This window comes from Phascolarctos cinereus, unplaced genomic scaffold, assembly GCF_003287225.1.
Source record: "Phascolarctos cinereus isolate Bilbo 61053 unplaced genomic scaffold, phaCin_HiC Scaffold_2;HRSCAF=192, whole genome shotgun sequence".
Classification (NCBI taxonomy): Eukaryota; Metazoa; Chordata; class Mammalia; order Diprotodontia; family Phascolarctidae; genus Phascolarctos; species Phascolarctos cinereus.
The window spans coordinates 218,090,435-218,103,974 of record NW_027555625.1 but is presented as its reverse complement, the minus strand read 5'-3'; the positions used below and the strand labels follow the sequence as shown (position 1 = coordinate 218,103,974).

Here is a 13,540-nt window from a genome sequence, read left to right as displayed (position 1 = left end):
TGATTATTATAATCATAACATAATTATAATCATGCTATAAGAAATAGTGTCGAGGGGCTCTGGTACCTTAAATACAAGTATGAAAGTATTCTACAAGCTTAGCCAGAATTGTTTGCTGTAGTAAGTCAGACTCCCAACCCTATCTGTGTCCCCTCACCAGCACCCCCAGCAGTGCCCCAAGCTCAAAGAGTGGTTCCATTTCCCTTACTGGCTCCAGAGGACCAGCTTAGTCCCTAGACATCTGAGCCTGGCTGTGTTTTGTGGGCAGTGGTGTGTGGGCACATTACCTGCGGCTCCAGAAATGCCATTCAGACCTAGAACAGAGGAGTTATTTTCCAGTCTTTCTGGATGGAATGTATCTGTTTTGGCCCCATAGGCTCTTCCACCACCTCCGGCTGCAATGATCAGAGGTACTGGTATTCCGTTCTTCATCTGACAAAGGAAAAATTAAAAAATGAGGGAGGCAAACTCTTTCGGCCTGGGCTGGACCCTAACTTGGCTTCTTGTCTTCACATTTAAGAGCTGCTTGGAAGGCAGTAAGCTCACCCTTTGAGGGCTCCAGACTCATGCTACATCAGCTATGCTCTGACATCTGTTAAGCCACAACACTATTTGGAAGAAGAGCCCATAGCATCCTGTTTGTCTCAGAGATGGGTGAGGGGTGAGAGTGTGAGGGGGGAAGCTGGGATGAGACATTTGGGTGGCTTAGCAAGGTCCAAAAATTACAACCCTTGGCCTGCCTGTGACTATCTATCATAGGCTGTGATCTCTCACTGTAACAGCTAAGACTTATCACAGAAAAATACCTACACATAATGGAAAAGAAGATCTCTTAGCATTAAAAGTATTGAAACGTATAAAGCGTCCCTCATTGCTTTTCACTGTGTGAAATGGCCCAGATGGCTGTCTACCTTGTTTACCCCTAGTTCTTCCCAGGAGTGGCAGGATTGGTACCTTCCTACCCCAGCACTTGGCACAGTGTCTAGTATACAGCAGGCACTTAATAAATGCTCACTGATTGATGGATTGATTCCTGTAGGAAGGGTAAGGCCTTACTAGTAGAAGACAAGTTTCCCAAATTCAGATTGATTTCTTTTGTTGACATTCTCTCTCTCTCTCTCTCTGTCTCTCTCTGTCTCTCTCTGTCTCTATCTCTCTCTGTCTCTCTCTCTCTCTGTCTCTCTCTGTCTCTGTCTCTCTCTCTCTCTGTCTCTCTCTGTCTCTGTCTCTCTCTATCTCTTCTCTGTCTCTGTCTCTGTCTCTGTCTCTCTGTCTCTGTCTCTGTCTCTCTCTGTCTCTATCTCTCTGTCTCTCTCTCTGTCTCTCTGTCTCTCTCTCTCTCTCTCTCTGTCTCTGTCTCTCTCTCTCTCTCTCTCTCTCTCTCTCTCTCTCTTCTCTCTCTCTCTCTCTCTCCCCAGTTGTAATTCAGAGATATAACTAGCCATTTTCGCCCCTGGGTTAAAAGTTGAGGAAGTCTTATCCTGCTGTGGTGTGAACATTTCTATCACCTGAAAACAGGATGCTGGGGAGAGGAGTGGAGAGAATGCTGCATCTTGAGTCAGGAACACCTGGGTTCAGTTCCCACCTCTGACACTTGCTGGATCTGTGACTATGGATAAATCACTTAAACCTCTCTGAGTTTTAAAATTATGTTAAATGGGGATAATAATACCAGTAGTATCTAGTTTAAAGGGTTGTTTTTGAGGTTCAAATGAAACAATCTGTGTAAAATGCTTCTCAAACTTGAAAGCCCTATGTAAATATCTATTAAGGTTACAGTTGGAAGACATTACTCCAGAGGCAGCAAAACCTGGTGAATAAATGCATGGTTTTTGGAGTTGGGAGGATTATATTATAACTAAATGGTCATCACTGAGGAAGTCATTGGATGAGCCAGTTGTGAAATGCGATTAATGATGTCTGCCCTACTTACCTCTCAGGGTTATGGAGAAGAACCAGTGAGAGAAATCTGGTGAAAACCCTTTTAAGTCCTATATAAAGCATGGTATAAACTTAAGTTGCCTGTATTACACTTGGGAAGAATCCAAAAAAAGGCCCAGAGTTATGCAGCATAGCCTGCAGTCTGAAAGAAAGGAGGGGGACTTACCTTAAAAATGTAGGTCGCTCCACCCCCACCTCCTCCACCTCCAGCCCACTCATTCACACTTTGGTTGGCTCGAATCTCTTCTTCTATCACATTGTTCTCTCCAATGCAAACCTTCTGGATAATTTCATTAGTCTGTAGACAGAATGAACAAATAAGATTACAGTTTCAATCAGGGTCTCTCTAGAGCTTAGACACTGTCAGTTCTGAGGCTTGGGACTGAGCTAGGAATCAGGATCCCTGGCTGGATTCTTCTCTGGGAAGTAATTTTGCTTTGCCAGCCCTCAATTTACCCCTTTTTGTTGCCATTACTTGCCACCAGACATCATCTGGAAAGTTATTAAAAGTCAGTATGTCAAAGAAGACTTTCTAGTCCAGAAAACTTGGTGGAAGAGGGGTTAGAATTATTTTTACAGACTTAGAGGGAAGACCTAATACTACTGGGTAGAAATCATAAGGAGGCAGATTTGAAAATAAATTTCTAATAATTAGAGCTATCCAAAATGGAATGGTAATGAATTCTCCATTACCAGAGGCATGTCAACAGAGCCTTTTTTTTTTTTTACCATAGAATGTTAGGGCTAGAAGAAATCTAGTGATCACTGTGTCTAGTCCTTCATTTTGCACATGAGAAAATGGAGGTCCAGAGTTAAAATGACTCGATCAAAGTCAGGAAGCTAGTAAATGGCAGGACCAAGGTTTGAATGGAGGTCTTCTAACTCAAGTCACTAAGCACTCATTAAATGCCTGCTATATGCCAGACACTGTGCTAAGTACTAAGAAAACAAAGAAAGTAAATAATAAATTAACAAAATCCAAACCAAAAAAAAAGTCCCTGATCTCAAGGTGCTCATAGTCTAATGGGGGAGACAAAATGCAAACCATCATATACAATTAAGATTATATGTAGATTAAATTGAAGATAATCTCTTGTTGGATAGGTAGGTGGCACAGTAGATGGAGTGCTGGGCCTGGAGTCAGGAAGACTCATCTTTGTGAGTTCAAATCTGGCCTCAGACACTACCTATGTGACCTTGAGCAAGACACTTAATCCTGTTTTCCTCTGTAAAATGATCTGGAGAAGGAAATGGCAAACCACTCTAGTATCTTTGCCAAGAAAACCCCAAATGGGGTCATGAATATATGGAAATGATTGAGAAATGCCTGAACAACAAACATTCTCAATGGGAAGACTGGGAAGGAGAACTGGGAAAGTCTTCTTGCAGAAGGTAGGACATTAGGTGGGAAGCCAGGGAAGCCAGGAGGTAGAGGAAGGAGAGAGTTCCAGATGTGGGGCACAGCCAGTGAAAATGCCTGGAGTCAGGAGATGGAGTCTTCTGTGTGAAGAACAGCAAAAAAGACAGTGTCAATGGATCAAAGAGTATGTGGGATTAAGTGACAAGTAAGAAGACTAGAGAAGCAGGAGGGGGCCAATTTACAAAGGGCTTTAGAATCCAAACGGAGGGTTTTATATATGATCCTAGAGGGAGCAGGGAATCATTGGAATTTATTGACTAGGGAAGGAAGGGAACAAGTATTTACTAAGTGCCTACTATGTGCCAGTCACTGTGCTAAGCAATTTGCAAATATTATCTCATTTGATCCTCACAACAACCCTGGAAGGCAGATGTTATTTTCCATATTATACAGTTGAGGAAACTAAGGCAGAGAGAGATTAAGTGACTTGCCCAGGGTCATACAGTTAGTAAATGTGTGAGGCTGCATTTGAACTCTGATCTTTCAGACTCTAGATCCAGGGCTTAGGGGTGGGGCAATAATCATATGGTCAGGTCTGCACGTCAGGAGTATCATTTTGACAGTTGAGTGGAAGATGGATTACGTAGGGAGAGACGTGAGGCAAGGAGACCAATCAGCAGGCGATTGCGATATTTCAATAGACAGGCATAAAGTTGTGAGGGCCTGGACTGGGGTGGTAGCAGTGTTGGAGGAAAGAGATGAGAGATGCTACAAGGGTAAAATCAGCAGGGCTTAACAACTGATAGGCTATGGAGGGGCAGAGAGTGAGGAGCTGAGGATGACACCTGGGAAAGTGGGAAGATGGTGATACCTTTGACACTAATAAGGCAGTTAGGAAGAGGGGTGAGTTTGTGGGAGAAAGATAAGAGTTCAATTTTTCACATGTTGGGTTTACGATGTCTACAGGATATTCAGTCTGAGATGCCAGAAATGTGAGACTGGAGGCGAGGAGTGAGGTAAGGACTGGACAAATGGCTTGAGGATCATCTGCATGGAGATGGTAATTGAATCAATGGGGGCAAAGCCAAACAGTACAAAAGAAGAGGGTCCAGGACAGAGCCTTGTGGGACACCCCCAGTTAGCAGGTTTGACTGGGATGAAGATCCAGCAAAGGAGATACAGGAGGTGAACCAGGTGGTATCCTGAAAACCCAGAGAGAAAAGAGTATCAAGGAGAAGAGAGTAGTTAACAGTGTCAGAGGCTGCAGAGAAGTCAAGGAGAATGAGGATTGAGAAAAAGACATTGCATTTGACAATTGAATGATTCAAGTTCAACGTTTATTCTGCTAAATTTCCTTCTCTGGGTGGCTTCTTATTGGAGATATTGTGGAAGCTGGACTTAGATGACTTCTCAGGTTCTTTCCAACTCAGAGATGCTAGGATTCCTGCTGGAATAATGCTCAATAAGCCTCCTCATGTAGCTGATTATAAAGCACAGGTCTGATCATATCAATCGCCTACCCCAGAAATTTTAATAACCCCTTATTGGCTCTAGAATAAAAAGCAAACTCCTCAGTCTGGGATTGAAACCCTTCACAATCCAGAAGGATTGCACGTTGTTTCTTTCCAGATAGTTTATACATTGTTTCCCCCTAATTCATGCTAATGTTTCATCCAAACTCTCCCATTTGACATGTACATTTCCTATCTCCTTGACTTTGTACAGGCTGTTTCCCAAGGCTGGAATGCTCTCCCTCTTCACCTCTGCCTCACTCAGTCCTTTGCTTCCTTCAAAGCCTAGCTCAAATGCCACCTCCTACAGGAAGCCTTTTCTGTTTTCATTAATTGTTTATGCCCTTTCTCTTTCTCCCCTGCCCCCTTGCTCCCCTCCCCCACTAAAATGACTTTAGTAATAGTGTATATTTTGTGCTTTCTTATCAGTGTATATGTTGTACCTCCCAGTGGAAGGCAAGCTCCTTGAAGGGAGGACTCCTTCATTTTTGCCTTTGCATCACCAGAGCCTAGCACAGCACTTGGCAGGCACATGGTAAGTAGGTATTCAATGAATGCTTATTGAATGAACCTTGGTTGGTCTTCTCTGTTCCCTCTTTGGGCTTGTTAGTGGCATCCAGGACAATCACAGCTGTCTTTTCAGCCAGTACCACTCAGCTCAGACAGCTCCTCTCTCATCAAATTGACATCAGAATAACATGCTTTTTTTTCTTTTGTTTAATCGAAAGAAAAAAAAATCTAATAAAACATCAAATTTCCATCTAATGCTGCAGCTGCGAGGTACCCAGTAAACAGCTGGGCCATTCATCTTGAGCCGCTACTTCTGCCTGAGCACTTACAGAGGCGCCAGTGCTCAGCACCAGAGGAATATCGAGATGAATGACTGAGCCACAATTTGTTTTATGGTGTTTTCCATTTAATGATGAGAATAATTTGAGCTCTTTTAAACTGGATGTATCTTGGGTGAAAGGCTTTGAATTGACAATGCTAATTTTTTTTTCTCTTTATTCATGTGAGCAAGGAAGGATGGGGTTGGAGTGGAGAGAAGAAATGCCATGCTGGGCTACAGATGGACCACGGGTAGCTCACTGTGGCTGGCCCCAAGAGAGGCAGGGCCTCTGGGTTTGAGTACTGACTCTTGGATTCTTCAGATTTTTCATTTTCCACCTAGCTGCACTCCTCTGGGACTTCTCCATCACATCCCTCCATGCTACCTTCCCTAACTGCCTCCCATTTAGAGCTTCCTTTAGTATGTTGTTTTCTTCAATTACAATGTAAGCTTTTTGAGGAACCAAAGTGATTTTTGCCTTTTTCTTTGTATCCCCAGTGCTTAGCACAGTGCCTGGTATATAATAGGCCCTTAATAAATATTTGTTTATTGACAGACTATGGCCAAGTTGCTGAACCTCTCAGAGACTCAGTTTCCCCATCTGTAAAATGAGGGTAGGAATAATGATTATACCATCTACCTCATGGTGTTAATGGGAAGAACACCCATGGTAAATCTTCGTGTTATACAAATGTATGATGGCCAAGCTTGGCTTCAAAAATGGAACTATGTAAAGCAACTCCCCCTGCTTCTTTGCAAAGGTGGGGGGGGGTCATGGGAGTGGAATGCTATGCTACATATTATGTTGAATTTTTTGATATGTAATTAGTCTTGCTAAATTGTTTTTTTTACCCTCTTTCAAAATTTTTGTTATAAGGAATGGATCACCGGGAGGGGGAGGTCGGGATATATTGGGATATATAGGTGATAGAGGCACAAAATATAGCAATGATAACGATTTTAATAAAATGTTAGACAAATGTAATTTGTGGCTGAGGTTATTTTAATGGGGGTAATCAGGGGAGTCTCCTGACCTGCTGGAATAGGCAATTCCCATGGACCTGGATAGTTGCTCTGGACCTTTGATAAGGAATATGTTCTATGTATTAATGCAGCAACTACTTCTCAGTGGTTTTTGTGATTGGAGGGTTCTGTTTAATCTGATTGGCTACCAAGTTGGAGGACCCTCCCTCCTCAGTAAACTATCAGAGGTGAATAAAGCTTTCCATGTCCTTTCTTGGGACAGATCCTGTTTGGCTCCTTCTGTTGGAAGTCCAAAGGGTCACTGGATTATTATATTATCTTATAAGATGTGGCTGAGGCATGGAGGACAGGGGCAGTGTCTTCAGGGTTTAGACTCCAGAGATGACCTGGCATGCCATAGGAGTTCAGAGTGCCCTCTTGTGTCCTCTGAAAGTGTGTGACAAAAGGAGCAGTAGATGGGGAGACAGGAGAGACCCAAGTCCTAATCTCAGGCTACACACTAATTGGGTAAGCTTGGGCAAGTCACTGAAACCTGAAACACCTCAGTTTCCTTCTCTGTTAAATGAGGGGATTTGAAATGGAGAGGCCTAGCTTCAAAGAATAAAGAGGTGCTGGTTCCTCTTTACTCTTCCCTGTTTAGGCCACTTATGGAGCATCATGCTTAGTACTGGGCATCTCTGTTTAGACAGAGTGAAGTGAGGAGCACCTAGGCAAGGGAATCCAGGGTGGTAAAGGGCCTCAAGTCTATGTCACATGATCATCTGACAGGACTGGGGATGTTTAGCTTGGGGAAGAGAAGACATGGTGAGTGCCTTCAAGTAGCTGAGAAGCTGTCATGTGGATTAGACTTGTTTTGCTAAATCCAAGAGGATAAAACCAGGAGCAATGAGTGGAAACTAAGTGGTACAATGGATAGAACACCAGGCCTGGAGTCAGGAAGACTCATCTTCCTGAGTTCAAATCCGGCCTCAGACACTTACTAGCTGGGTGACCCTGGGAAAGTCACTTTACCCTGTTTGCCTCAGTTCCTTCTCTATAAAATGGGCTGGAGATGGAAATGGCAAACCACTACAGTATTTTTGCCAAGAAAACACTAAATGAGGTCATGAAGAGTCAGATACGAATAAACAACATTAAAACAAACAAACCAGAACCCCCCCTAACAATTAGAGCTGTGAGAAGGATTGCCTTGGGAAGTATTGGCCTTCTTTTCACTGGAGATTTGCAAGAACAGTCTAGATAACCACTTGTCAGGGAGGCTATAGTTGATGGAGTAAAAAGAGCATTGGTTCCGTAGTCAGAGAACGTGGGTTCAAATCCAACCTCTGACCTTTATTCCTGGTACAACTTTGGGCAAATCACTTAACCTGCCAGGGCCTCAGTTTCCTCTGCTATAAAATTAGAGGATTGGACTAGATGGACTCTAAGTCTCTTTCCGATCTAAATCTATGTTTCTGTGATTCCTCTGGGATATGAGTTGGCCCAGACGACTGCTGAGGTCCCATTCAACTTTTACATTCTTTATGCTTTCTAGATAAGAAATCTTGTGTTCCTAAAATTATCTGTTTGGTAGTTCTCAAAGTATGGTCTGACCTCTGGTGGTCCCCCAAACCATTTCAGGGAGTCAAAACTATTTTCATAAAGAAGCAAGCCTTTATTAAGCTCTCACTATGTGCTAAATGTTGTGATACACATTCTACAATTATTAACTTATTTGATCTTCACAACAACCCTGGGGGGCAGGTACTATTATGATTCCAATTTTACAGTTGAGGAAACTGAGGCAAACAGAGGTTAAGTGACTTATTTGGGGGTCACATAGCTAGTAAGTGTCTGAGGGAAGATTTGAACTCAGGCCTTCCTGATTCCAGTCCTGGTGCTCTGTCCACTGGGTCACCTAGCTTCTTCATAATAAAGCTAAGATGTTTTAAAACTAATGTAATAACTATTAATAGATATAACCCATGTAAGTAAAAGCTCTTTGGAGTGGGTTTCAGTGGCTTTCACTAGTGGAAATGGGCCTTGGGAACCATTGGTCCATTTGAAAAGATTTTGTTTGATCATCTATATTGTTTCTTTATTTGTTCTGTAACCTTCCTGATCTCCACTCTCTGAAGTGAGTCACATTCCATGAGTGTAAGTTGGAGTTGGGTGGCACAAATCTTGTGGGTACCAAAAGCGCCAGTGTGAGGGTTTTGGTGAAACTACTACCCAAGCAGCACTTACAAATTCATAGAAAGCTAGAGTCAGAAGAGGCTTTAGAGATCAGGGAGTCCAATATCCCCATTTTTCAGAGGAGGAAACTGAGGCCAAGAGAGGTGATAGAACTTTCTCATGTCTACACAGTTAAGTATTAATGGAGATGGGCCTACATATAATATCTTCATAATTCTTTCATCCTATGGTTCTGCTCCCAGGGAAGAGTTAGAAATTCAGGTCTCATTTCCTCAAGACTGACTGCTGATGTCCCTTTCTCAATGCACAAAGCTCTAGGAAAAGAAAGCCACCATTAACATTAAACAGGCTGGGGTGATCCAACCTAATAATGCAAATGTGTGAAGGATCTCTGGTTTCAATGAAATAATGTATTCCAGTGTGGAGATTCTCTCCACCGACATAGATTGCAATCTATCTATGACTACAGATAAATCTTAAGGAGTTTTCTCCAAGGCACTGAAATGTCAAGTTAATTGGGTCACTAAACTAGAGTCAGAGGCAGGATTTGAACTCAGAGAATCCTGATTCCAGATTCAGTACCCTATACACTATGACAGTCTATCTTTCACTATCTTTTTTGGGGAGGAGGTCTTGATCTATTATTTTATTGGTGTGGGGAACTCTTTAGCATTGAAGCAGATCAGCGATGTATTAGAACCTAGGAAGTTCCCGCTTGGGCACTGAGAGGTTAATTTACTTGCCTATCAGAGGCAAGTCTTGAACCCAGATCTTTCTGGTTCCAAAGCCAATCCTCTCTGGCAATGCTGCTTCTATTGAATTTTTGTCATACAGGTGTCTCTCTGTTTCAATGTCTGGAGAATCTTATTAATTCACATATTTTTTTTTTCTGCCCATGAAGAAGTGGAAACTGATGAAGTATCTGGAGATTGGAACTTAGGATCACAGGGGTATAGATGGAGGGCTGGAAGGGAACTTAGAGGTCAGATAATCCAACCATCTCCTTTTTCAGTTGAGGAAACTGAGGTGACTTGTTCGAGGTCACACATGTAGTAAGTAGTGAGTCTAGGATTTAAACCCAGCTCACTGACTCCAGATCAAAGGATCTCTCCTCTCCGCCATGCTCCCATATGGCTCTTTCCCCATTTGGGCAAAGGAGATGCATAAGAGGCCAATACTTCTGTCCACATGCCATCACCTCATTTGGCTAGTCTGGTACAGGTGGATGCCCAGGACTGCCAGCAGAGAATTACCTCCTTTGGAATACAGCATGTTTCTAAATTGAGTCCAAAGTCTGAGAGCAAGTAGGTTGATTAATAACATGATAAAGTGCGGTGACCCAGAGGAACAAGTAGATTACAATTGAATTTTTAAAAAAGTAGTCATGTGAAAGACATAACTGATTACAATCCAATCAAGTAAAAGTCCCTTCCAGAAGTCAATGCAATCTCTCTGCTCAGATGAAAGAATTGCATTAGCACTCGATAAATTCTCGCTAAGGTTACAGCAGCCTGTAATTTAATGACTTCAAATATTATATCAAGCTGGAATGTCCTGATTATAGTTGCTAAATAAAAGTTAGAGTTGGGGCATTTCTCATGCTAAAGGTTGTTCATATTAACCTTTCTCCTGTTTCCTCTGGCTTAACCCCATGATTATCTTTGGCATTCGGGGCTCTCATCTTTGTTCATGGCCATTTAGACCTCCTCCACTCCCTTGCCCTTTCTGAGATATCTTGCCTCCGGGCCCCTGAGCACTGGACCTTCAAGATCCTGTCCACCAGAACCACAAGGAAAGCAATGGTTGTATGCAATGCTGATTCCTTCCCACCCCAGAAGGAGGCTGTCTATGGGGCATTACGGCTTTCAAGGAGGGGCTTATCCATGAAGTTGGATGTGGCCCAACCATGTCCCAGGAGGCCTTGCTGCACAGATTTCTGTCTTCTTATCATGGTAGATGTCTAGCAGGGAGGGGCTCCCCTGTTCCTTGTTCAGTTTTTTAAAAACAAGTTTTACTGATACCTTTTATTTATTTATTTTTTTACATAACAGTTATTTTTGGAAATACTTTCTCTATCTCATCCTCTGCCTGAAACAGAACTGTTCCTTGTCACAAAGAAAATGATTAAGCATAAAAATCAAATGCAGTGACCATGTCTAGCAACATCTGCAACATGTTCCCCTAGTAATCCACCAACTTCAGAGAAGAAGAGGGAGATACATTTTCCTGGGACCATCACTGTCTTTTTTAGTTACTCAGAATTTGGCTTCCCCTTAGGAATCTTTTTGATTTATATTACCATACTGATTATGTTTAGTATTCCTTTGGTTCTGTTTATTTCTTTCCGTATCCATTCATACAAGTCTTCTCATGTTTCTCTGAATTCTTCGTAGCTGTTATTTCTTGCTACACAGTGATGTTTCATTAATTCACATACCCGTTTATTTAGCTATTTCCCATTCAATGAGTAACTGCTTTGTTTCTAATTCTTAGCCATCTCCAAAAGTGCAGCTATGAACATATTGGGACATATGGGATCTCTGTTTCTGTCTTTGACCTCCTTTTTCCTTTTCCTTTTTAATGGCTTCCAATCATTCCGAGCTTGGTAATGATTTTCTTAAAAGATATGCGCACACAAGAGACAGAGCTGAAACACTGCAGAGCTTACATGACTTCAGTCCTATCATTTTTCACTATCTTGTTTTCCTCCCTATATTTTGTATCTGGTTCTGGCTTTCTAGATTCACTGTTGTTCGCTTCCTTAAACAGTAACATTCCAGTGAGGTCAGGGACCCCCAATGATGAGTTGTCTCTAGGGCTACAGGGCACGAGACTTGTGACTTGTGAGGGATGGGAAGAAATAAAGATGAGGAAACAGCAAACAAAGTGTAATAAAACATAAAACAAAATCACAAAACAAGCCTTAAATAGTCATAAGTTAGTGTGTGAAGAGTATCTGGGTCAATATTATGGACAAAGGCAATACTTTCCTGGCAAGAAAAAAAACATGGATGATCTGGGCCCTTACTTTCATTTCTGTTATGAAATAGAATGATTAGTTAGTTTAGGCTGTGTCTTGATTGTAGGTTCATGAAAGTATTGACTGAGTCTGGATCCATGTTGTGTGAAATTCAAACATAGTAAGTAATTTCAAACTGACTATTTTCTCATGCACATTAATGAAGGATGGGCACACTAAATTAAAACTAACAGTGGGCTTCCTAGGGGAGAATTGTGTCAACTTAGCATACAGGCTTCCAGAAGGATTAGGTCAACTGTCCATTCTACAGAGAATTTAGCACAACTTAAGAACCTTGATAGATATTAAAGCAAGGCCATGAGCACTTACACTGGGGCAGGCATCTCCCCCTTGCTGTCCCACCAAGATGTATAAGACGTCATCCTTCTCCAGATCAAAGACTCCCAAGACTGACACACCATGGGACCTCATCATAGTATTCTTCCCTCCTTTACCTCCAGCTGCTCCATAGCCTGAGATGCTACAGAAAGAAAAGTCATTTTAGTGACCATTCCTAATATCTGTATTGCACTTCACTGCAGATAGCAAATTCATACATATCATTCTCATTCAGTGTGATTCTCACCATAACCCTGTGTGGTTGGCATTATTAACCCAATTTGACAGATGAAGAATCCAAGTCTCAGAGAAATTAAGTGAATTTCCTAAAATCATAAAGCTAGTAAGTGGTCAGTATGTGTTTGGATGGTGTCTGCATGTCTAAGTGATGGCTAAAGATAGCAGCATCCTGGGAGAGAAGAACAATTAGCAAATTCACTAAGTAGACCTTTGTCTTCTGACTCCCAGTCCATTGTTCTTTGCTCCATACCATGTTGCCCAAACACCAAAATGGTGATAGAGGACAGGGTGGAAGAGAAACTTTGAAAGAGATTCTCATGACAGAGAGGGAGACCGTGGCCCTCCCAGATCACTGATTTATAGCCTTGCCTCTGTGATGTCCAGCTCTGGGCCCTCTTCCCCTTCCCGAAACGTGAGGGTGCCACGTACTGAATGGATTGAGTCATTGATGTTTGTAAAGTGTTTTGAAGCTACATCACTTAGTCAGATAGCAAGGAGCTGCAAATGGGAGAATGAGATTTACAGCCATGTTTATGAGCAAAGACTTTTTAAATCAATTGTCCCAGAAGGCTTTCCTTTCAGAAATATGTATGTGGAAAACAACAACAAGGAGGAATTCTAATAGAAACGGTCTGGTGGGAAAATGCCATTACTTCAGTTGCCTCCCAGGTCATAAAGATGAAGTTAAGCAAGAAGGAAAAATAGAACTTAATTTCTACACTACATAAAAAGAGTGGCCAGACATTAGAACTGTTAGTATCTATGCTACAAATTTCCCCTGATAGACTAGCTGTCAGGGAGAAGTGACTGCATTACATCTTCAAACCCCAGTGGATTGCAATCCAAAGCACTTTTTGAAGAGCATCAGGGAGGCAATAGCAGGAGACAGTTCTGCATGTGCACACGTGCATGGTGGTTTCTACACCCATACTCGGGCTCATAGGATCAAAGGATGTGAGGGGCCATCTTGGCCAATTCTTTCATTCTACAGATGAGCAAACTGAGGTCAATGGAGATTTAATGAATTGCCCAAGGTTACTTAGGTAGTAAATTTGAAGCCAGATGCTTAGATTCTAGAGCTAATGATCTTACACATTTATGATTAAGCAATGTTTAATATTGAAAACTCATCAGAGACATCA

The 13,540-nt window shown here is 42.1% G+C and overlaps 1 protein-coding gene across 1 annotated transcript in view; it reads right to left on the bottom strand.

Moving 5' to 3' along the window:
• Positions 1-13,540, bottom strand: part of ALK (ALK receptor tyrosine kinase) — a 1,019,362-nt gene that overhangs the window by 55,545 nt on the left and 950,277 nt on the right. Inside the window, 3 exon segments of the mRNA XM_020983767.2 lie at positions 288-432; positions 2,108-2,239; positions 12,150-12,300. Coding sequence (XP_020839426.1) covers positions 288-432; positions 2,108-2,239; positions 12,150-12,300 — 428 coding nt within the window.